Source organism: Crassostrea angulata, chromosome 4, assembly GCF_025612915.1.
Source record: "Crassostrea angulata isolate pt1a10 chromosome 4, ASM2561291v2, whole genome shotgun sequence".
NCBI lineage: Eukaryota > Metazoa > Mollusca > Bivalvia > Ostreida > Ostreidae > Magallana > Magallana angulata.
The window spans coordinates 22,072,809-22,099,036 of record NC_069114.1 but is presented as its reverse complement, the minus strand read 5'-3'; the positions used below and the strand labels follow the sequence as shown (position 1 = coordinate 22,099,036).

Genomic DNA, 26,228 nt, shown 5'->3' with positions numbered 1-26,228 from the left:
AATATTGGTTTCTACTTTTCTGTCCTGCTTTTTATATCCGGTTTTAAGCGCGCCTTTTTTGACAAGAACATGACCATCAACATGAAGACAGTTGCATATTCATAATTATATTGAAAAGGTATTTTTGCTTGCAGTGTCAAATTAACTCAGATGAAAATAAAAGAATTCTTTTCTGGTTAAAAAAATATATTTTACAGCCTAGTCTTGCATAGATACAATCTCAAATCTGAGACAAAATTATGTAAAATACAGCATGTACAGTGTAGCATGGTGTTATTTAAGTATTGAATCCTTATTTTTTGAAAGATATAGTCTCATAACTGCAACGGTGTGTGCATACAAATTGAATAACGCGCGTTAGCGCGTTATGAAAATTTGTTTGCACACACCGTTGCAGTTATGAGACTATATCTTTTAAAAAATAAGGATTTAATGCTTATATTTACATTCTTTTTACCTTCTTGCCTTGTACGCAAATGCAAATTATACCTCAAAATTACTGTATTATCCTATGGGTATGTTCAAATTAATGGAAGAGCCACAGTAACAGCCACAAGCGTGATCTTTGATTTTCGCTTGTGACGTTGTATTTATCAGCGTAATGTTTGTGACGTCACAATTAATACTCGTGATTTAACCTATTAGTACCCTGTCTGTGTTATGGTGCTATATCTGCGGTAGCCTTACATGCAAATTATATGTGGAATGTAAATATTTTGTTTATAATGATGACGATAAATGATTGAATTGCCAAGACCGATGCCGGATTGTTAAACAAGCTTAAATCATTTATTTTAGTCTTAATATACAAAGTAAAAATGGAAAGTCTGATTGACGAGGCCGAGGATGGGAATGTGAGCAAGGCTGCTGAATTGCTTTCCAGCATAAAAGATGAAGAGGTATGTCTGACATGATATAGTATATAGTTGTATATTTATATATTTACTATATTATGATACTATCAGCTGTTTATGTCTTATATTACTAATGGAATAGACTACTATTGCAAGTCTCAGGGAGACCTCATATCTGTGATTCCGTAGGTCAATTTAAAAAACCTTTAAATTACCATCGCAAGATTATTCTAGAACTGTTATTTGTACTTTGTATCCTTGATAGATGATCTGATCATAATTATAGACATAGATTTTAATCAAAACCCACAGACCCGTGTTTGCCCCATTTCTGAGATTGCGTGAAAATCAATGTTTTCTTCACATCTAAATTATTTTACAACATACAATATGAATAAAAATTCATCCAAAAGCAATCCCTATTAACTTGATTGAGGTAATTATCTAACTGAAAACAATATAATTTACTGGGATTGAACAGAGTTCTAAAAACTTGTCAAGGCTTAATTGGGTGATAGTTTGGGAAGTAAACATGGCGAATGTTATGTAGAAGTTGCCATTCCTGTAAGTATATATACGTCCCTGATTAAATTTAAAAAAGATCTCAGTTTTGTGATCTTAACACAAACTCAGTATGTTATGATTTTCCCAGATCATTGATGTTATACAGAAAAGATTATGCAAAGAAAAAGGAGATGCTGTTACTGCTTTAAGGACTGTATTGCAAGGTTGGTATTTTATCAAAATGGCAAATTAAAAGGATTGCTGCTGGAGCTAGAAAATGATAAATGCTTACGATAGGGAGTTAAAGCTATACAAAGCTTTACATTTTTCTTGACAGCATCCCAAAGCTTTAGCTTTCCTAGTAGTCTCATGAAAAAGTTCATTAAATTAGTAATAAATTGTTTTGAGCACCTCACAACTTTTTTCTTTTCTTTAGTTAACCTGAACCGAAGGTTTCAATTTTCATGCAATGTTTTCTCAAACACTAGCACTGTGAGAACATTTGTATTACAGTTATGAAAAGTTCAGAAGTTTCATGGACAAAGAAATTATTATAAATGCTTGCTTTTCTTCTTATCTCAGCTGCAGCAAGTGCTTCAGAAAAGAGAAAGATCTGCACTGCACTGTATAAGAGATGCATAGAGATCCTGGAAAAAAATGAACTGTCAAGTAAACTAGCTTCTAATCTCACAGGGATGCTGCTTCTTGAGGTATTGAAAAGTATACAACTTGTTGGAAACTGTTAAAGAGGCTTATCAATTTCTTTAAGGCAGCAAAACTGCTAATGATATAATTATATAGTCTTTGAATTGCATTGATACAGTCTTGTTTAGTGGACTGGGTGGTCGTGGTCAATTTAAGAACTGTATTTATTTCATACAGACCAAGAGCTTTGTCTATCGATGTAGGAAAGTATACAAATTTTAAAGCTAAAATATTTGGATTTTTTTCTTTTTTAAGTAATAGTTTATATGGTGCTAAATATCATGCTTAAAACTTTAATTCAATTTTGATGGGTAATTGTTTGACCATCTAGCCTCCTTAATTTATTTTGAAAAACTTTTAAAAAGATATCTGAATTAAGATCACTTTTACGGTATTATCCTTTATATACTTTACACATGTATGTTAAGATTTTATTCAATATTAGTAATATTTGTGAAAAGCTGATCAGAAGATTGACTGTACATGAAATATCACCTTCACACAAACTTTATTTTAGCTTTTAGATAAAAATGTCTTTCTTTCTTTTGCAGACAGACTTGCTTCAGAACAGTGCCCTGGCAGAAATCTGTTCTTTGTTTATAGACATGGTTAAAAGTGGATCCATTCAGTGTGGAAAGTAATTATTCTGCAAAGAATTTTTTATTCCTTCTTTCTTGCACATTGATATTAGAGGTGTTGTATTCTGTTGAACTTTTGTCCTGTGTTCAAAACCTTTTCCAGATTTCTTCTTTTTACTGACTCTTCTGATTTGATTTATTTGAATATTTGTTGTATACTGTTGTATTTTTAAAAGGGGTCTAGCTCTGTTGCCCAAGATCCTGTCAGTCATAGCCTTGGAGGAAACGGTATCATATGGTGAGAGTAGTTTAAATGGAGAGAAGTACAAAAGTCATGTCATCAATAGCCTCTGCTCTTGCAAGTATGCACAAATTTTATATCAATATTAATTGAAAAATTAAAAAGAATATATAAAGATAAGTTTCCTTCATTTGCTCTTGTGAATGGTGAAATAAAAAAAATCCATATTTTCTAATTTTCTTCAAACTTTAAAATATACCCTCTAGTGATGTTCCAATCATCGATTATAATCGAAAAATCGATCGATTGTTATCGCATTCTAAGCGCTCGATCATAAAAGGTTTCATTACAATTTATCGGTTGAGGTTTTTTTCCCTTTCAACGAGGGTATATCATAAACAGAATATTCTATACGCAAACTATCTAAACCCTAAAAAGGCGCGCGGTCTGAAAATGGCTGTCATGTCAGACAAGCTCCATATTCTTACTCGTGAAATATAGCACATTCCCGAATTTGGACGCATTTTGGTTTTAAGAAAGTTAATGTTGGACTGCCTACTAAAGAAAATCTTTTGAATATAATTTTTTTATAGCTAGAAATACTAAGTAAATCAAATTACGAAAGCCTAATAATAAGTCTGTTCATTGTAACTTGTTTATTTCCATTTATTTAGCACTACACTATAAAATATAAAAATCTCCGATTATAATCGATAATTAGTTAGTTAGTTAATAATAAGTCTGTTCATTGTAACTTGTTTATTTCCATTTATTTAGCACTACACTATAAAATATAAAAATCTCCGATTATAATCGATAATTAGTTAGTTGCGGGAAACCGTTTATCGATTATAAAAATCTCACCAATTCCCATCACTGATACCTTCCAATTAAAGCAATGGTAACCCTAAATGAGCTATAGTATTTTAGATATAGAGTTCATTGCTAATAGATGTAGACAACTTTATTTTGTTATGTTTTGTAGATGGAATTCCCAAAGTGTTTTGCACTTAGCTGGGATGTTTAAGGACATTGCTCTAACCAATGAAGAACTCCGATTTGTTCTGGAGAAGATCATAAGGATGATGAAAGAGTTGGAACTGACAGACCTGCCCTCTCTAGTGTATCAACTCCTACTTCTGTCCACAAAGGTCAGGAATTGTGACTTGTTGTTTTAACAATTGTATTTTTATTTTGTAAATAACAAGATGTCTGACTTTGTGAAGAAATACAATACTGGAACTGTTTTACCATAGGTACATATATACAGGTACCTGCAAGTCAAGAGTTTTTACTTTTATGCTGCTATCAATTGCAGGGTCACAAAAAACTGGTGATCGATGGTGTCACAAAATATTTCATAGAGCAAGATGCTAGACATAAAGACCATGATCCAAATGAATTCAGGTATGACTAATACAAGGTAATTTTTCTGTAAGTCATAGACCCTTATGCAGGAGATGGTATTTTTAATTGTTTTAACTTATTTTTACATATGTGCAGGACAGTTTGACAACAGATAACATCCAGATTAAGCCAATGAAAACTTCCCGATATTTAGTAGTGTATATGTGACACCAGGTTAACGTGTCTGACTTTCGGACAATATATCTGGCCTCAATATCTCAGTGGTGAGAGCTGGCATGGTACACCAGAGGCCCTGGGTTTTAGTCCCGGTTGGGACGACTTTTTACCACCTGTCACATATGGTTTATCATATAACCACAAAAAAAAAAAAAAAATTCAGTTAAGTTTGTTTTATTTAGCAGATCATCTTAGATAAACCAGGATACATTCATGCAAAATAATCTTTTTATCAGACTTTTCACTGCATTATTTTTAGTGAGGACCTACTGGAGGGAGATAATGCTAGCATTGAGACCCTGAGACAAACCGAGGGCACCATTATACTACACATTAATTTTGCTATTAGTATGGATCAGGAACTAGGCAGAGAGTTCATCAAGTTTCTCAAGGTTGGCGACAACAGTCTCGGCTGTTCACGATATGCATGTACATGTATTTACCAAAATTTCACTCTATGTACATATAACATTCAGAAAGTTGATTGTGTATTTAGGGTAACCAGTTGGACACCTCCAAGGTTCTGGCTCCCTTTGTTCTGGCTCTGTCCCTCTCCCTCTCCAGGATCCACAGGTTCGAAGGCCAGGTAAGAGATTGGTCAACATGGAAAATTCTGGGCCATCATGTTTCAAATTTAAGTCTTATTTATATCAACAAATAAACTTCAATAAACTGTGTGTAAAGTTACTTTGTTTTTCCATATATGATTTGCTTTTTTCTCCAGATATTTGATTTGTTGAAAGCGACTATTATGAAAAGCTTCAAGGACAGTGACAAACAGAGACAGTCTAACTGGGTGCGGGAGGTCGTTCCTGATATCTGTCATATACAGGACTACGTTCTTTCTACAATACAGAACAGGTAGATACTTAAGATACTTAAGATCAACAAGATTTAAGAACGATGCACACCATAATGATTATGATCTCAATCATATGCCTTCTCTTTTTTACTAATGATAATTCACAAAGATAAGCTTCTTCAGTACAATGTACTTTAATTTTCAAATATTCAGAAGAATGATTGAAAACGCTATCATAGTTTTGTCATATTGTAAACCATGGCTTTTTGATTGTTTCAGTAAACATGGTTGGGACCATGTGGTACAGGGCTTGGTTCAGCTTGGGTTTGGATTAATGGACGCCTATGGTCCTAAAGGAGCTTTTGGGCGAATAGAGACGGGGAGCATTCAGACCGGTCCTTCCCATGAAGCCTGTCAGCTCGGGAGCAAGATCCTCCTCCACACATTCAAAGTGAGGATGCTCTTGGGTGGTGGTGGTTCTTATGTTTTAGCATCAGTCAATGCATAATACATTCATTTGAACTTTGAGCTCTTAGATAAGTCAAAGAGAGCATGAAGTCCCAGCCACGCCTCTGTACTGACCTTGACTATGATATCTATTACATAGGCTCATGATATGGTGAAAGCTGAAATTCTGGAGCAGATTTTCAACAGAGTTGTAACCAAAGCAACTGCACCAGTCAGTCATTATCTAGGTACTGTTGATATACACATAGTGTATACAGAAAAATATTTGCCCTCATTTTATTTTAGCCCCTTTGTCAGTTGTCATAGTCAGCAGGCTATTTAAAGACTGAGCAAATTCAAAATAGTTTTTAAAAAACCATGTTAATTAGAAAGAGTAACCGTTATAAACTGTGTCTGCGAATTCAATAAGGGGCGAAGCTGTTAGCAAATGTAGAAAGGCAGAAAAAACATGGGTGCAAAAACAGGTTATATTCCAGTACATGAATACTTCTGTGTAATTGGATAGACATCAAGTTTATTGGCTTCATATACAGCCATTTTTTTTTAATTGAGAAGAGTTACATGTCCTAGCAGATAAGTTCAAATTCTGTCAATTAGATTCTATTGTAAAGATGTTTTCCTACAGAGCTCCTATCTAGCACAGTAATGGCAGCCCCTCAGAGACTGCTTGAATCGTCCACCAAAGTGCGGGAGATGTTTGATTACCTAGCTCTCCTCACGCCCGCGGCGGCGGAGGGGTTACTGAGGGCCATTCACCCCCTACTGAAGCTCAGCATGTCTCTGAGAGACTCTCTCATTCTGGTCCTCAGGAAAGCCATGTTCTCAAGGTATTATGCACTTTCTAAATATAAACCATTTTTAAAAAACATGATTCAATCTTGGTTCATGTAAGAAAAATTACTTTAACTTGTTTTTTAGGTCACCTGAGTCACTCAGGTGACCTATTGCAATTGGTCTTCGTCCGTCGTCGTGCGTTGTGCGTCGTGCGTTAACAATTTTACATTTTTAACTTCTTCTTTAAAACTACCAGGCCAATCGTTACCATTTTTGGTGTGAAGCATCTCTATGGTAAGAAGAATCTAGATTGTGAAATTTATGGCTCTACCACCCCTGGGGTGCCACGGGCGGGGCCAAATATGCAAAAAAAGCCAAATTTTCAAAAATCTTCTTCTCTACTTCCACACAAGTGAGGAAAAAACTGAATGCATGGTTATGATGTCCATGAGGCCCTCTACCAAAATTGTGAAATTTATGGCCCCTGGGTCAGGGGTTCTGGCTCTAGGGTGGGGCCAATATGGCCAAATAGTAAAAATGTATTAAATCTTAGAAAATCTTCTTCTCTACTCCCATATATATTTGTTAAAAACTAAATGCATGGTTATGATGTCCATGAAGCCCTCTACCTAAATTGTGAAATTCATGACCCCTGGGTCAGGGGTTCAGGCTCTAGGGTGGGGCCAATATGGCCAAATAGTAAAAATGTATTAAATCTTAAAAAATCTTCTTCTCTACTCTCATATATATTTGTTAAATACTAAATGCATGATAATGATGTCCATGAAGCCCTCTACCTAAATTGTGAAATTCATGACCCCTGGGTCAGGGGTTCAGGCTCTAGGGTGGGGCCAATATGGCCAAATAGTAAAAATGTATTAAATCTTAGAAAATCTTCTTCTCTACTCCCATATATATTTGTTAAAAACTAAATGCATGGTTATGATGTCCATGAAGCCCTCTACTTTAATTGTGAAATTCATGACCCCTCGGTTAGGGGTTCAGGCTCTAGGGTGGGGCCGATATGGCCAAATAGTAAAAATGTATTAAATCTTAGAAAATCTTCTTCTCTACTCCCATATATATTTGTTAAAAACTAAATGCATGATTATGATGTCCATGAGGCTCTCTACTAAAATTGTGAAATTCATGACCCCTTTGTTAGGTGTTCATGCTCTAGGGTGGGGCCAATATGGCCATATAGTAAAAATGATTTAAATCTTAAAAAATCTTCTTCTCTACTCCCACAAATGTGGGCAAAAAACTGAATACATGGTTATGATATCCACAATCTCCTTTACCTAAATTGTGAAATTCATGGCCCCTGGGTCAGGGGTTCAGGACATGAGGGGGGGGGGGCAATATGGCAATTAAGTGTTGATGCATATAATGTTTAAAAATCTTCTTCTCTATTCTCACACATCTGTTTAAAAAAACCGACTAACAATTATGTTTACCAGTCCTCTACTGAAATTTTAATTTTCATGTCCCCTGGGGTATGGGTTTTGACTCTAGGGCAGGGCCAAAACGGATGTATAGATGCTAATGCATATAACGTTAAAAAATTATCTTCTTTCCTCCCACACACCTGAAAGGAAAACTAAATTCATTATTTTGTAGACCAGATCTTTTAGTTTTTCACCAAAATTATAGGTTTCACAGTTCTTTTTGAATTAAATGTGGTTGTCATTACAAATTTATAATTTTTCTACTCCAGTATGAAACCTAATTAATTAGATGCATATATGAGACTCCATGACAAGTTTGTGTATTGGATATATGCTACTCAGGTGACCGTTAAGGCCAATTGGCCTCTTGTTTATAATTCTCAGGCAGTTGGATTCCAGAAAGATAGGAGTCTTTGGGTTTTTAATGATTTTGAAAAATTTCCGCATCCTTGGTGGACTGCCCTCAAGCCAAGCCAGCCAACCTTTCTCATCCAGCCAGGTAAGTCTTTTTCTTCTACCTGTGCCAGGGTACCAGATTTACCTTTATGATTACTCTTTCATATCTGTTTCAAAGAATGTATTTAATTGATTTTGTATTTTGTTTTCACTGAAAATATTGTTTTTTGCACTCATTTTCTGTCATTCATGATCCATCAGATGGAGAAAATCAGAAAACTCTCTGAGGTTGGTCAAATGCAGCTCATGCCATTTTGAATTTTAGCAACAGTTTAAGTAGATACATGTACTGATACATGTACAACAACATAGTTGAAGAATGCATTTTAGTTTCGTTTTTTCCAATAACTACTTGATAGATGCATGTCTTCTAGTTCCATGTCTGTTTACAATAGTTATAGAAGAACAGTATCTTCTCCCAAATTTTATTTTAAGCATGATCTGATACATGTATTTAATCCCAGGTATTTTGTAGCTGTACTTGCAGAGTTTTAGGATACAAATACAATTTTTTTCACTAAAAGAAAACATTAATTTTGTTTAATTTTGTTTCAATAATGCATGTTTTGTTGTTCGTTTGTTATGCATGCTACAGTACAGGCAAATTTTGTATCAGTTTATATTTTCTGTTCAAACATTTGATGTGTTAAATGATGAAGTACATGTATATGATAATTAAAATCTGCAGACAGTGTACAAAACGTGATTCCAGTGCTATTATGCAATATGCTGAAAGGGTTCGATGAGGAATGTTTCATATAATGGTATTTTGATATTTGCCAAATGCCTTAAAACTTCGATGACAAAACAGGGTTAAACTTTAGGTACAGATGTATCAGAAGTGTACTTTTGCATGTATTAAGTTGTCAATGTTTTATTCTATAGGTTCAAGTTGATGTTCATGCCCGCTACAACCCTGCCAGCAATGAGGCTTTGTGTTTAGAAATTATGGGAAACCTTCGAAGAGTCCTGACTCAGCAAGCTGACGTTAGACTAATGTTTTATCAGGTACATGTATAAACAGAAATAACAGAAGATGAATGGAAATTTGAATTGCTATGCATTTACATTTGTTGGTACTCAGAAAGAAATAGCCATTGCACATTCTTTTCTGTAGGGAATTTATGAAGCCTTATGTAAGAATACACAGATAATGGGCTCTGTCCTTGAGATTCTACTGTGTCAGGTACTGTATGAAAGAAATTCATGCCCTTGATTTCAAAGATACATGTAATTCAAACGTTCATGTTTTAACAGTATGTGCTTTTACTATTTGAACAGCTAAAGAAGTACTATGAGCCTGCGGAGGATGTGAACCCCCCAGTCAAGTTAGAGCTGTGTATCACGGCCCAGGGAGACCAGATATATCTATCAGAACCCCTGGTGAGTGATACAGCATTGATATACATGTACATATAGCTATAACAATAGATGATGTGTATAATACAGCTCAGGGAGACCAGATATATCTATCAGAACCCCTGGTGAGTGATACAGCATCGACATACATATACATATAGCTATAACAATAGATGACATGTATAATACAGGCCAGGGAGACCAGATATATCTATCATAGCCCCTGGTGAGTGATACAGCATTGATATACATGTACATATAGCTATAACAATAGGTGATGTGTATAATAGCTCAGGGAGACCAGATATATCTATCAGAACCCCTGGTGAGTGATACACGATATTGTTATAACAAGAGATGACATGTTTTACACTGCTCAGGGAGACCATCCTTCAGAAACGTATGAACCAGTTTTGCATTAAAACAAATTTATTTCTTCTGTGTAGTATACACCCAGTTGAATGACATATGTTTTAAAAGATATGTTGTTTTACTAAAAGTGAATTGTAGTGTACATGTATGTATTAATAATATACCGGTATTCAGAGCATTTTGTTTTTTAAATTGAACATTAGTTTACATTACACATGTAAATGTAAGACTTGGTTGATCTGTCCTGTTTTAGGCCCACCTGATCTGCTGTATACAGCTCTGTTTGGTAAAGGTCAGTGACATCCGTCGACAACAGAATTTGGACCACAATGACACGGTGATGGAAGACTCCAACCAGACTCAGCAGGAGCTGGAAGAGATGATGGACTCCCTCGTCACCAGGATGATCAAGTCCGAGATGGAAGACTTTGAACTGGTCAGCTTCCTGTGCATTGTTTTAAGCTCACCTGAGCTGAAGGCTCTAGTGAGGTTTTCTGTTCAAAATTTGTAGTTGTCTGATACGTTATAGTAAACCTTTCATGTTTTTATCTTCTTCTAACTTAAAGTTAGTTCAAATGAAGGGCCACACCCTATTTAATGAGAGATTATTTAGAATTATTGAAAATTTGTATGTTTAAAGTGTTCTTCTCAAAAAACATTTGGCCAGAAAATCTGTTATTTGTGTGGAAGGATCCTCAGGTAGAGTAGAGACAAGTTTGTTCAAACCATGATCCAAGGGGTTTGGGTGTGGCCACAATGGGAGGGGATAGATTGGGGACAAAAGGAATATATAGAATAAAATCTTCTCTTTAAATAGGAATATATAGAAAAAAATCTTGGCCAGAAAAGTTGACTAGTGTGGAACCTTCCTCCGGTAATGTAGATTCAAGTTTGTCTCAATCATGATCCCTTGGGAAAGGGTGGGGCCATAATTGGGAGGGGGTAATTTTTGCATTGGAATATACAGAGAAAAATCTTCTCAAAACCAATTGGCTAGAAAAGCTGAAACTTGTGGTGAAGCATCATCAGGTAGTATTGTTTTACATAGGAATAAATAGAGAAAAATGTTAAAAATCTTATTCTCAAAAGCTGAAACTTCAAAAACTTCAGAAGGAGCTTAATGTTAAGTTGAAAATGCGTGAAGAAAATTTTTAAGTTCTGAAACAAGATATTCTCTTCTAAGTAAGTTGTCTAGATATTTTGTATTTGATACTCTAAATACAGTCTTAAGCTTTTCTGACCAGGTATGGCTATTGTTGTTTAGGTGAGCCACATGGCCTTTGGGTCTCGTGTTTCTTGAAGTTTGATTGACAAGCATAGAAAAATAATTGAAAGGGGGCATTTTGTTTCTTGATCAAAACGCTCAATATTTCAACTCTTTGTATCAGTGTGTGCTTAAGGTTATTTGGTAATTTGATAAGAGATTTTATTTGATTTTTTAATTAATTTTGCTACATGTATACGATTGATTTGACAGGATAAGTCAGCTGATTACTCTCTGACTAACAGTGTGGGGGTCAAGAACAACATCTTCTCTATCCTGGTGTTGGGGATCTATGAATCCCTGATGGAGTACACCTTCCACTCGGGAGAATACAGGTCAATTCACTTATCATTCTTATATAACTAACAAATAACTGGTATTTTATATTTATCAGAAGAATTTAAGATGTACCACATTAAATGTGTAAAACAAAAATGCCCTCGAAATAAGAAAAAAACAAAACACGAGATGGGCATGTACACAGTTATTAGATAATAATTTTTATAAAAAAGAAAAAAAGGTAAAACAATTCTGTTGAAATAATGTTAATTTTGTTTCAGTGAGTCTAGCTTGCAGCAAATCTTACATTTGCATGAGAATTACAAGAAATTGAGTGAAGTTTTGAAAGAGAAGTCTAGTTCTGCTGCAGGGAAAAAGGGCAAAGCCCCCACAGGTGGCAAGACTGCGCTGAGTCTGCTGTCTCTTCAGGGGACCACCGAGATAATGAGAGCCCTGATCAGGTCAGTGCTACATTCAATCTAATGATTTTCCATATTGGTTAACTTGTAAGAATATTTGCCATTTATAAATTTTAGTGCTTGTAAATTGATAAATGATTAAAACTTCATGTAAACATGGGTACATTTGTCTGCTTCAATTACATGTATTAAAAAAACCAATTTTTTGGGCAATTTATGAATTTTTTGGATGGTTTGAAAAAAATATCTATGAAAAAAATTTTGTTATGTGTATAATTATACAGTTATCATAAAAGATTCAAGATGTGCCATCATTTATTTGTGGTCAGTCACTCAGAATATACAGTGTTTATAAACCCAAGCTAATTCCATATTTTCTACTTGAATCTCATAGTGAAACTGCACCAAGTTTAACAGAAAACTTGAAGATCCTGAGAGAAGACGTAGATTTCCGGAGACATATTGTGAACGTGGCCCTTCAGAAGATTCAGCAGGTGCAGGAAAAGGGGGCATGTGATGGGGCAGAAGGCGGGGACAAAAACAAGGTCCTCCAGCACCTCATCACTCTGGCCAAGTAAGAGGGAGTGGGAGCAGGGGAGCCTAATCACCTTGTCATATTTTGAACTGTGTATGCTGGAAATTTTTTAACTTTAATATTTAGGTATATAACAATTGTCCTCTTCTTTTGTAGAATATTCATCACTTATTACACAGAAAACCAGAGACCTGATGAGGAGGGGAAGAGGGATAGGACTAAGTACATCAGTGGCCCCTGTTTGGAGGGTCTGGTGGGGATAATGACCATCATATCCCAGCGCTACACCCACCAGTTCTGTCATTGTCTCTGTGAAATGGGTACATGTTGCAAACTTCTCTACTTTTCAATCTTTTTTTAATATAAATTTATGAAAGATTAAAAAAAATATTAAAATCAATTATTAACCTTAAAGCATCTGGTACAAAAACATTATAGTTGTTATTTTCCTCATTTGGTTTAGTTGATGCTGATGAATCTGACGATCCTCAGGAAGCTATCTACAGTCATATTAAAAAGTACCAGGTAATGTTACAATCTAGAGTCATATCAAAAAGTACCAGGTATTAAATGTAACAATCTACTGTCATATCACAAAGTACCATGTAATGTTACAATCTACAGTCATATCAAAATGCACCAGGTAATATAATAATCTACCGTCATATCATAAAGTACCATGTAATGTAACAATCTACAGTCACATCACAAAGTACCATGTAATGTAACAATTTACAGTCATATCACAAAGCACCAGGTAATGTAACAGTCTATATAGCTACAGTCATATCAAAAAGTACCAGGTAATGTAACAGTCTACAGTCATAACATATAGTACCAGGTAATGTTACAATCTACAGTCATATAAAAAAAGTACCAGGTAATGTTACAATCTACAGTCACATCACCAAGTACCAGGTAATGTTACAATCTACAGTCACATCACCAAGAACCAGGTAATGTTACAATCTACAGTCACATCACAAAGTACCGGTACCAGGTAATGTTACAATCTACAGTCACATCACCAAGTACCAGGTAATGTTACAATCTACAGTCACATCACCAAGAACCAGGTAATGTTACAATCTACAGTCACATCACAAAGTACCGGTACCTGGTAATGTTACAATCTACAGTCACATCACAAAGTACCAGGTAACATGTTTTATCTTAAAAGGCCCAAACAAATCAGATTATTCCCAGTTGTTGGATTTCATTCTTGTGATATTTGTAGTATTGCTCTTCTACCACTCTGCTATTTTCTGTCCATTATTTCTGTTTCCTTTAACACTGTCAGGGCATGGACCATTTTGAAATCAGCTAGTTTTTAAGACTCAAGTACTTGATTACAATTTTGTGTTTTTCTTTCATTTTATCTAAAAATAAAAGCTATATATCAGAATTTTCTCATCACACTTGCCTGCTTATTACAGCGACTGGTCATGAACATTTTGAAATCAGAGGGTGAGGATAAAAACATGAAGGAGGTTCAGCTGTTGTTGGGGATTGTTCAGGTTCTGTGTCGACAGCTGTACAGCACCGGTAACCAGTTCCAGAGGGTTTTGGAGTGGGTTCACAAGCTCTGTACAGAGCAGAGTATTGGTAGGTACTCTCTTTTTATCCCTTTGTATCTATCAACTTATCAAGTAACGATATATTAGCAGTTTTGGCGTGCATGTTTTTTTTTTATATGTTCATATATTGGTGTAATGAGAGGGTAATGTCATCATTCAATAATTATACCCCCAGCAAACAAAGTTTGGGGGGGTATATAGGAATCACCCTGTCCGTCTGTCCGTCCATCCGTCCGTCCGTCCGTCCGTCTGTCCGTCTGTCTGTAAACTTTTCACATTTTCAACATCTTCTCAAGAACCACTGGGCCAATTTCAACCAAACTTGGCACAAAGCATCCTTAGCCTAAGGGGATTTAAATTTGTGAAAATTAAGGATCACGCCCTTTTGCAAAGGGAGATAATTAGGAATTTATGAAAATTTTCGAGAAATTTTCAAAAATCTTCTTCTCATGAACCATAAGACCAGGAAAGCTGAAACTTGTGTGGAAGCATCATCTGGTAGTGTAGATTCTAATTTGTGAAAATCATGACCCCCGGGGGTAGGGTGGGGCCACAATGGGGGGTCGAAATTTAACATAGGAATATACAGAGTAAATCTTTGAAAATCTTCTTCTCATGAACCATAAGACCAGGAAAGCTGAAACTTGTGTGGAAGCATCCTCAGGTAGTGTAAATTCTAATTTGTGAAACTCATGACCCCCGAGGGTAGGGTGGGGCCACAATGGGGGGTCGAAATTTAACATAGGAATATATAGGGTAAATCTTTAAAAATCTTTTTCTCATGAACCATAATACCAGGAAAGCTGAAACTTGTGTAGAAGCATCCTCAGGTAGTGTAAATTCTAATTTGTGAAAATCATGACCCTCGAGGGTAGGGTGGGGCCACAATGGGGGGTCAAAGTTTTACATAGGAATATATAGAGTAAATCTTTAAAAATCTTCTTCTCATGAACCATAAGACCAGGAAAGCTGAAACTTGTGTGGAAGCATCCTCAGGTAGTGTAAATTCTAATTTGTGAAAATCATGACCCCCGGGGGTAGGGTGGGGCCACAATTGGGGGTCAAAATTTAACATAGGAATATATAGAGTAAATCTTTAAAAATCTTCTTCTCATGAACCATAAGACCAGGAAAGCTGAAACTTGTGTGGAAGCATCCTCAGGTAGTGTTAATTCACAGTTGTGAAAATCATGACCCCCGGGGGTAGGGTTAGGCCACAATGGGGTGTCGAAGTTTAACATAGGAATATATAAAGTAAATCTTTAAAAATCTTCCTTTCAGACACTAATCAGCCAGGAAAGCTGAAACTTGTGTGGAAGCATCCTCAGGTAGTGTAAATTCATAGTTGTGAAATTCATGATCCCCAGGGGTAGGGTGGGGCCACAATGAGGTGTCGAAGTTTTATTACATAGGAATATATAGAGTAAATCTTTAAAAATCTTCTTCTCAGAAACTAATCAGCCAGGAAAGCTGACACTTGTATGGAAGCATCCTCAGGTAGTGTAGATTCATAGTTGTGAAAATCATGACCCCCGGGGGTAGGTTGGGGCCACAATGGAAGGTCAAAGTTTTGCATAGGAATATATATGGTAAATCTTTAAAAATCTTCATCTCAGAAACTAATCAGCTAGGAAAGCTTAAACTTGTGTGGAAGCGTCCTCAGGTAGTGTAAATTCAAAGTTGTGAAAATCATGATCCCCAGGGGTAGGGTGGGGCCACAATGGGGGTTCAAAGTTTAACAAAGGAATATATATGGTAAATCTTTAAAAATCTTCTTCTCAGAAACTAATCAGCCAGATGATTCTTTATAATTGTTAAGACTTTGGCCCCAGGACAATTCTTTGGCCTCACAAGAAGGTTCAGAGTTTATGTACGTTTATATTCCATATATAAACAATTGTTAAGGATCTTTTTGAGAACTGCAATACTCAACATATGATATGACTATAAAATCGTCCTGTTAGAAAAGGGACTAATGATTATAAACATAAGAATATCCAGGGGAAAATGGATTTTATTTATACAGGATCAACATGTATTATTGTACATTGTCCAGATAGTTTGTATTATGACTCCATTAAGCTGATTTTATCATACCTATTGTTCCTCAGGTGAGCGATGTGGCCCATGGGCCTCTTGTTTATAAGACATGAGGTTATCCCTGTTTTATGCAGATACAAGGTTACTATTTAGAGTTTTTGGACATTTAGGAATTATCTTGAAATTTTAAAAATACAGTTGTTACTTATAATTTTCATATCTTTTTTTAGCTCACCTGAGCTGAAAGCTCAAGTGAGCTATTCTGATCACATTTTGTCCGTCGTCCGTCTGTCTGTCCGTCCGTCCGTCTGTAAACTTTTTACATTTTGAACTTCTTCTCTAAAACTGCTTATCCAATTTCAACCAAATTTGGCACAAAGCATCCTTATGGGATGGCGTATATAAATTGCAGAAATAAAAGTCCGATCTGTATTCAAAGCGCAGAAAACCTTGAAACTGTAGAAAAAGGGGGGTGCATTTTTAAAAATCTTCTGTAAATATTGCCGCAAAATAATGCGTATTTGGAATTGACGATTGCCGATCTGCCCCGGCTTTTATTTTGCCACGGCCCGGGTTTGCATACCCATTTTACCAAGACTCGTATTCCATACTTCTAAAACGAGGTTCTTTGTTTAAAGCAGCCATGACATTATACGAAAAAGGGTCGATCTGACTATGATGAATTTGCTTGTTATGCAACAGTTTGCGTATGAAGGGAAATTTTTGAAACATGCAAAATATATTGGTGCCGATTTTGTGAAGTAAATTGAGGCTAAATATTTCAATGCGTTGACAGATTTCACACATGACGTTGGTGTTAGCTTGTTCTGATTTTCGTTTCGTTTTCATTATTTATGCTTTGTAATTTAAAGCTGAACACCGCTCGTAAATAGGCACTGTCCGCCATATTTCTCTTTAATCACTGCTGTCCCTACAACCCTTATATAAGGGACAGACCTCTAAACAGTTCAAAGTACTTCGCTGTAGAGGTCTCACCTGTGTGGACGTATATTTTGCCTCGCCGTGTTACCCGGTCGCGATGAAATTATCAAATTTTACGCACTTTTTGAAGCCAGGAGAATACTAACATCAAATAAATTGGTCAATGCATTATTTACGAACAGAAATTGAACATAAGATAAGAAAAAAATGCATAAAATCTAAAGACCAGGAAAGAAATACTACATGTCGGCCGCCAGGTTCAGGTGTGCAATCGGGTGTAACGAAATCGAAGGGTTTATATACCAGGTATCTGTGTGACGGTGCCTATTTACGAGCGGTGTTCAGCTTTAACCTTGGAACTCTCGTATTTCGTGATTTTTACGTATCAATTCAAACAGAGACATCGGTAAATCAAACAGTTAACTGTTTACCTGCGCAAATTAAGCAAAATCTGATGTATCAAAAAAGTACTGAAATACAATTCATTCTATCGGTAATTCGGCATTATCTTTTGCGAAATGGTAGTTTAATGCAATAGGTTTTGTTGAGATCGATGCTCGGCATTTTCTCGAGTTTATTCAGTTTAAATAGAGTTTGATATCGCTGAAGGAAATATGTAGGTATATACATGTATAATTATATATGATTCATTTCGAAAAAATAAATTGTGTTCTTTATTTGTTATAGTGCATGCTTGTTTCTTGTGTTTAATTGTTTACAATTTCTATTTACTAACCATATTTGAGTGTTAAGCTTCGAATTATAAGCAAGATACAGAGATTTGCTCACAATTCTATGTTTGTACACAGATCTTAAAAACTAAAGATTAAAAAAGTAAAAAATTTGTCCCAATTTAATAAGAAAATTTTCAAAGTCTGTGTTTCCAGAAACCAATTTTAACAACTTATTGTATTGTAAACTTAACCTTTTTTCGTCATTATTATACCCCCCGCAAACAAAGTATGGGGGGTATATAGGAATCACCTTGTCCGTCTGTCTGTCTGTCTGTCTGTCTGTCCGTCTGTCTTTGCAATCGTGTCCGGTCCATATCTTTCTTATGGAGAAACATTGGAAGTTCTTACTTCACACAAAGATTGCTTATGACCTAAGGGTGTGTCATGACCTTGACCCAAGGTCATTCGGGCAAGGTCAAGGTCACTGGCAGAAAAAGTGCAAAATTTGTGTCCGGTCCATATCTTTCTTATGGAGAAACATTGGAAGTTCTTACTTCACACAAAGATTGCTTATGACTTAAAGGTGTGTCATGACCTTGACCCAAGGTCATTTGGGCAAGGTCAAGGTCACTGGCAGAACAAATGCAAAATTCGTGTCCGGTCCATATCTTTCTTATGGGGAAACATTGGAAGTTCTTACCTCACACAAAGATTGCTTATGATTAAAGGGTGTGTCATGACCTTGACCCAAGGTCAATTGAGAAAGTTCAAGGTCATTGTTTCAAAAAAGCTAAATTCTGTCTGTGTCATGTCTTGTATTAATGGAAATATTAGAAGCTAAAAATTAACAGTTTCAAAAATAAAGCAGTTGTTATTTATAGAAAATGGACAGTGAAAGAGATTCATCCAATATTTTCTATAATAGCAAAAATACACGCGTTATGATTTTTTTCTTAGCGGGGGGTATCAATTGTGAGCTTGCTCACAGTACCTCTAGTTACTCCTACTGTACATGTGATCCTTGACTGTGTTTGTGTACATTTGTATAAACTGATTTGGAACCTTAAATACCAATGAACTGCTCTTGAGTGAATAAGAGAATTGAAAATCTTAGGCCATTCTTTTTTTCCATTTTAAATGCTGAATAGGAAATACCAAGTTAAAAATCTTAAGCTGAATGTAATAAACTCATGTCAACAAAATATGACTCAAACCTAGGGAAACTGTGAGCCCTGTATCTTGCTTAGTTATAATTCTACGATTGACGCTGAAATTTTGGTTGAACATTAGAAATTCTATATGAATTGGAGTATGTTAAATACTTGTACAAACAAAATAAAAGAATGATATTCTGTATATACCTACTCTCTGGGGCCCCCTCATTATACAATAAATAATGTGAAATCTACATCAATTTTGATAGTTTTTCAGACACGAGTAAATAAAAACGACATCTTTAAAACAGTTTCCATAGTTCTGACACATTTCTGTTATGGGGATAAAATAATTATCGCTATTCCTAAGAAAATATCACAGCGGAAAATTATCCTGGTTTGTACGCGAGGTAAATAACAGTTATAATGGAGAAGACAAATTAAATTTTTGAATGTTTTAATTTGAGGAATTGAGCACATTGAGGTACAATTTTCTTCTTCACATCTATACATGTAGGATTTTTTAAATAAAATACAATAACTATTATATTTTTTTTTAAATACAATAACAAGTAAGTAGTTGATGAAAAAAATGTACCTATATGCTCTCATATATTTTGATCGCTTTACAAATTGTGTGTTTGGGGGGGGGGGGGGGGGGAACGAAAATATAGGGAATTGGAAGTTAACAACTTAACAGTGTACCCCTACTAAATGTTTAGTTTTATATCTTGCGTAGGATTTTCTTACTCTGGTAAAAAATAGTATTTCATGAACTCAAGGTACAATGTCAAAGATTACGTGTATGCAAAAATAAGTGTAAAATTCGAATACTTGACAATATTTATTTTTTGTCATTCTACCGAGGGACCATATGGCACAATATCTTTTGAACGCCCATTGTTGCTCAGGTGAGCGATGTGGCCCCATGGGCCTCTTGTTTTTTACCACCTTATATATATTGCAGTTCTTTACATCTTATGCCGGGCATTTATTTTTCATCATTGTTAATATAAAGAGGATGGAATTCAAAGTTTTTTTCACTACTCTTTATTAATTGTCATAGCGGGGCCCTCCTGACTGTTCAGTTTTCTAGTTGTAAAATGCTTTTATTTTATTGGATTACTGTATAAGGAACTAACAGTTGTAGAAAACTGCAAAAATAATATTTTCCGCTAAAGCCAGTCATGATTTTATTATAGCATTGAATCATGATTTTTTTAAGTATACAGTCTCATAACTGCAGCGGTGTGTGCATACAAATTGAGTAACGCGCGTTAGCGCGTTATGAAAATTTGTATGCACACACCGCTGCAGTTATGAGAGTGTATACTTCAAAAAATCATGATTTAATGCTTATATTTACATTTTTTAAAACTTCTTGCCTTGTGTGCAAATGTGATTCATACCTTAAAATTCCTATCTTATCCTAAGGGTAAGTTAATATTAATGGAAGAGCCACAGTAACAGCCACAAGCGTGAACTTTGATTTTCGCTTGTGACGTTGCAGTTTACAGCGTTCAACGTTTGTGACGTCATAATAAAACTCGTCAATTTGACCTTTGACTACTTGTTGCATTTAGAGGCATTTAAACATCACGGAATTTAATGGAAAAACACAGTAGAATGTAAATATTCTCTTTTATGCACTGTGTTTTTTAAATAAATGTTGTTTTATTCACGACTTTTAGATGACATTCCAACCTGCAAGCTTTTGTTCTCAATGTTGATGACCTTCACTCAGCAGATCAAGAGTTGTCCCCCTTTGTTACGGGACCTGTCCCAGGACATACACAGCCAGCTAGGGGACATTGATCAGGTGTGACAATTAGTTTTAATGCACCTACAAATATTACGTGATTCATGACTCATTGTTGCACATACAATGTAGGACTGAGGTGCTATCTCCATTGCAGTATAAGTGTTTGAGTAATTGATTCTTAGGGCAGTGGTTACTGAGAATGCACACATATTTTCAAAGATAATTATTTATAAATCAAAATACTAAAGTTGTAGAATTCCAATTTTTTATCTATTGTAGAATATGTTACATTTAATTTCTTTTACCTTTATAGGTAAAAGTTTATGAGTTTTCCTATAGAGAGCTTTCGTAAAAAAAGACTGGCTCATATTTTTCAGATTGTGATACATGTATATATAAAAAGATGAATGCATATGTGTCTTGCTCGTATACATGTACATGTATTCTAACTGAAATGAAATATATGATCTGATATTGTGTGGTACATTTCTGAAACTTATTTGATGTACTTTTTATCAGAAAAATAACAATATTAGAAAGTCTTGTTTTGCAGAAAATGGGTGATCTACTGTAACCTTTATTCATTGAATCAGCTGTCATTTCTCTAAGACAATAGGTCCTAAGCAATCAAGTCTGTTAATCGAATAATTCTGATATTCTGGGCTCATAAGATCCTTACCTTTGTAGACAGTCTGTATCGGGATTGATATGAAGTTACTGTTATCCTTCAGTTATGTTTGCTTACACTTCTTTTAGTTATAGAGGTACTCAAGGTTTTGAGAGAGAAAAAATGATTACATGCACTCCCTTTTAATGTTGATAAATGCGAATGTATGTTATATCAATCTATTAATGTACATCTTAATATGTACTGTTTAGTATATTTGGGGATCTTATTTTGTGACCTGTTTGATAGGAGACACAAGTGGAGGACAAGACCCACTTTTCGCTGGTGACACACCGGACGGCGGCTCCCGTGGTGCTGAGTCTGGTTCTACAGCAGGTGGAGAGAGAGCTGGACGACTCGGAGTGGGTGATGGGCCGGCTGAGGGCGGAGTCTGCCCAGACTAGCGGTCAGTCAACCCGCTGATTAATGTACAGAGGGCAGCATGTTCTTAAACAAATGCTATTTTTACAAACTACATAAAGTAATCTGTAGATTGTTCACTAGAAAATAGATTGAAATTGAAAGACCTTTTTAATTTGGGATTTATTTAATTGTCATTTTTTTTTTCTATCCTAATCCAAACCTCTATTATCTTTACCAGAATGTGATCACTGTTTAGTGAATACTCCTAGTTACTGATTGGACAGTTTTTGTACTTTAGATGAGGTGGAGGTGGAGCTAACCCAGAGGGAGGGACATGAGAGGAGCGTGTGTACACGGCTGGGTATACTGGTGACCGCCTTCCATGAACTCCTCCAGTCCGCCATCCCTGTGGGGGCGTGTATGGAGAGCATCGTCAAACAGTCCACCAGGTTATACGGAACCCTCACCATCCTGGTCAAATATGTGAGTAGTTTATAAAATGGCTACTGACATCTGATAGAATATGTAAGTAGTTTATAGAGAGGGATTTTACTTTTTCACCTCATGGTGACAAAGGACCGTAAGTGGAAGCATTCTGCAGGGTGCTCAATATCTGTAATTTCTTTTTACCGTTAGGTTTGCATGGTGGCATTTTAATCAAATTACAAAGACTGAGAATAAAACAGTGAGAAATCAAGTTAAAGGAAATTAATGGTCTCAAATTTCAAAGAATTTTATATATTAACATAAATTTAATGCAAAGTCAAATTCATGAATAATGAGATTATTGAAAATATCTCTTGACTATAATATACATGTTAATATAGTACTTTTTCGTTTATTTCAGTATTTGAATCTTTATCAGCAACGCACTGGCCATCTGTCATCAAGGTTTGAGAAGCTGATCAAGCTGACAGGTACACACCTGACCCAGTTCTGCTATGGAATGATCACCTACATACAGGTAATAGACATTTCTTACACACTGGTAATAGACAAGACATCTACATACAGGTAATAAACAAGACATCTCTTACAGGTAATAGACAAGACATCACCTACATACACGTAATAAACAAGACATTTCCTACAGGTAATAGACAAGACATCATCTACATACAGGTAATAGACAAGACATTTCTTACAGGTAATAGACAAGACATCACCTACATACAGGTAATAGACAAGACATCTCTTACAAACAGGTTATAGAGAAGACATCTTATATAGATAATAGACTGGTCATCTCTTACATGTGTACAGGAAATTGACGAAACATCTCTTTCATACAGAAAATACACAAGACATCTCTTGCATACAGGTATATGTAATAGACATTACATTTCTTACATGTATGCAGATAATAAACAAGGCTTTATATTCCTTATAGCACTTTTATACATGAAATGTTGGTACAGTGCCCTATGTTTTTGTTGTGGAGATCATTCATCAGTCACTATTATTTATTGATCAGCAAACTGAAAGTGAGCAAGTACAACAGAACGTAGACAAAGGGAAGAAAGACAAGAAAAAACAGGCAGCCGCTTTGAATGCTGGGAAGGTCTGAGATCTTTATGAAAAATTCTGCTCATGTGTACTCATGTGACATCATGAAAGCTGTACCCTAATTTGATTCTGCCATTTATGTTTTTGTTATTCTCTTGTTTCAGGCACGTGTTTTAAAGGAATCAAGGACCATTCCAAATTTGATATTCTCCATTGAAACGTTTGAAAAATTTCTGATTCAACTGTCAAAAAAATCCAAGGTAACGTTTTGTACATTGGTATACTTTTAAATGTACATGCACATGTACTATTGAATTACACTCAAATTTACTTATACCATAGATATTTTTTATGTTTAAAAAAAGGATCAAATACAGGAAGTATGCTTCTAGGGAACTTTTAATAGATTTATTTTAATTGAAAGTACTAATTTAGGAATGTGTATTCTTAAAAATTCCAGTATAAAATAATAAATATGCTTTAATATACATGTACATTTATTAAATACTGCCACATGTACATGTTCATCACAGCGCACACAGCATATCCAGCCCTACTAACACTGCATTTGTTACAATTCCCCTATTTAGGTGAACCTTATGGAGCACATGAAGATGAGCACTTCACGAGATTTTCGCATCAATGTAGCCACAGTACAAGCTGTAATGGAGAACGACTCTGATTCTGAAGAGTCTGAGGAGGAGACTGAAGAAAATGATACAACAACAGCCGACCAGGAAATGGAGGAGGTATATACTTAGATATTATATAATTTATTCCTAGCTTTCTGATTGGCTGAAATCCAACATTATAGAAAAAATAAAATGTTACATTGTCCTGCATGTGACCCACAGGATGAACATAACATTTGATTTTGTCAAATGTTTGTTATGAATGGTTATCATTCCTTTCATCCAGTGAAATTTCATGTTTCTTACTGGGTCCTGCCAAAAACTATTCCTGATGGTAAAACTAAGTAAATAAAAGTGATGAGATGACACTCCATTTTTTTTTATCAATACGATGATTTAGCAACAGTCAAAATACGCATAAATTAATCTCACTATCTGGACTTTGTGAATTATTTCTCAAGTAACCAAATCATGGTATTGACCTCAAAAACAGCAATATTTATATAATATTCATTCTATAGTTGGCGAGTAATTCTTAATGTATGTCGGAGATTTTATGCATTTGTTGTTGAAACCCTATTTGACAAATTGAATGAAGTTTACATGTAGTCAGGATTAAATTTCTGTTCAATTATTAGCAATTTCAAATGAGAGAAAATTGAATGAACTTTCTCATATTCTCACCCTAAAAAATGTTAAAAGACAAGTTGATTTGTGTTTCAGTAAACAAGTTCTCTGGGACATAGCATTTGTGATCTATACAAATTATCTTGATTTGATTGATATTACATGTACAGTGTATGTATACATTGTTTAGGAGGAGTCTGAGGAACAGGAAAATGTTGCTCCTGCCAACAAACGCCCTGCAGAACCTATAGAACCCCCTCCTGCTAAAAAGTCAAAACTTGGGAAAAAGACAGGCAAAGTGTAGAATTTTTACTCTATTGTTCTCGACTTAAATGTTTTGTTATTGCACACATATTGCAGACTTGTACATATGTAGTTTGTTATGTATACCTGTGCCAAATATTACATGCTTTTTCCATGTATCTGAACTTTAATTCTAGAATTAAATATTGATGTTGTCATTTTTGTTTTCTTTGATTAAAAAATACATGTAAGCTTATCATAATTTCAATTTTAAAAATACATGTACTTGAGTTGGATTAAATGAGTACCTGGCAATATTAGCCTTAGACTGATGAAGTAATAAATGTACAAAAAAAACCCACTCAACAATATTTTAATGAAATGGGTATTCAATGAGTATTGATGAAAGGATAGTATCAGTTAACTTGTCTATATCTTGATGAAGTAATAAATGTACAAAAAAACACTCAACAATCTTTTAATGAAATGAGTACATGTATTCGATGAGTATTGGTGAAAGGACGGTGTCAGGTTTTTTTCTGGGTGACTTTGAACTTACAAATTTGGCCAAAATTCAACTCTAAAGTGTTGGAACAGAAATTGATGAACTTTGTAGTTTGGGGCATATACCCTTCAGATTTGCAAACCAGTATTCACCAAAAATTCTGATTAGGGCCCAGCACTGTGGGGCACCCACAGGGATCAGCTTGTTTGTTTGTTCAATATCATTTTTTCAGAGCATATTTTTTTTTCCTGTAGGCCCAATCTGACTCTTACTTCACCCACAGAATGCAATTGGATGTGCAATGACCATGAATCAATTCTCTGGGTCAAAGGTCAGGTCATAGACCTTATTTCAACTATTGTTTCTCTCCCTTTGGCCCAATATGGCTCTTCATCTTCAGAGTACCTTTGTGTAAAAGGTGTGTGGTGACCTTGAACAAAGTTTTAAGGTGATGACATTGTCAGACCTGTGAAAAATCCTTGTCATGACCACATGTATATATATGAATTTCCCTTGGTCTTATCTGGCTCAGACTTCATTGTGATTAGAAGGTATACATTGACCTTCAAGTTTATTCTTATATATATGTTTAATAATTGGCGCATTACATTTTTGGCACAACGTTGCACGTGTTGTTATGACTGACATCGTTAACGTTATTACTTGGTTTTTTTTGTATATTGAAAGGTAACTGCTGTTTACTAGTGTCTACAGAGATCAAATTTTGAGAATCGTCGTGATACATCATATGAATAAAACCAAGTGAAACGACACATACTCTTGAATTCGATCACAGACAGCAGATTTATTACAGGTTATTTCTGATCTGTTTGAAATCCAGTTTATTTCAAATAAAATTATTATTTTATTTCTTTCCCCTTGGCCCAATCTTGC

General features: G+C 35.2%; 1 protein-coding gene across 2 annotated transcripts; it reads left to right on the top strand.

The window, feature by feature from the left end:
* The first annotated feature begins 31 nt into the window (after nucleotides 1-31).
* Nucleotides 32-25,047, top strand: LOC128181664 (Fanconi anemia group I protein-like). Of its 2 annotated transcripts, XM_052850140.1 has the most exons (34): nucleotides 32-118; nucleotides 799-899; nucleotides 1,507-1,582; nucleotides 1,941-2,068; nucleotides 2,615-2,700; nucleotides 2,878-3,003; nucleotides 3,868-4,033; nucleotides 4,201-4,289; nucleotides 4,726-4,858; nucleotides 4,963-5,052; nucleotides 5,191-5,327; nucleotides 5,548-5,719; nucleotides 5,876-5,963; nucleotides 6,362-6,563; nucleotides 8,343-8,457; nucleotides 8,616-8,642; nucleotides 9,300-9,422; nucleotides 9,532-9,600; nucleotides 9,696-9,797; nucleotides 10,399-10,581; nucleotides 11,623-11,744; nucleotides 11,970-12,149; nucleotides 12,502-12,681; nucleotides 12,799-12,962; nucleotides 13,106-13,167; nucleotides 14,079-14,247; nucleotides 20,721-20,848; nucleotides 21,708-21,864; nucleotides 22,120-22,304; nucleotides 22,669-22,785; nucleotides 23,296-23,382; nucleotides 23,492-23,587; nucleotides 23,918-24,076; nucleotides 24,777-25,047. In XM_052850140.1, the coding sequence occupies exons 2-34, from the start codon at nucleotides 819-821 to the stop codon at nucleotides 24,888-24,890; spliced, it is 4,113 nt and encodes a 1,370-aa protein (XP_052706100.1). In that variant the 5' UTR covers nucleotides 32-118; nucleotides 799-818; the 3' UTR covers nucleotides 24,891-25,047. The 2 variants fall into 2 exon arrangements, with proteins under 2 accessions (XP_052706100.1, XP_052706101.1); XM_052850141.1 differs by lacking the exon at nucleotides 8,616-8,642.
* Nucleotides 25,048-26,228: the final 1,181 nt, after the last annotated feature.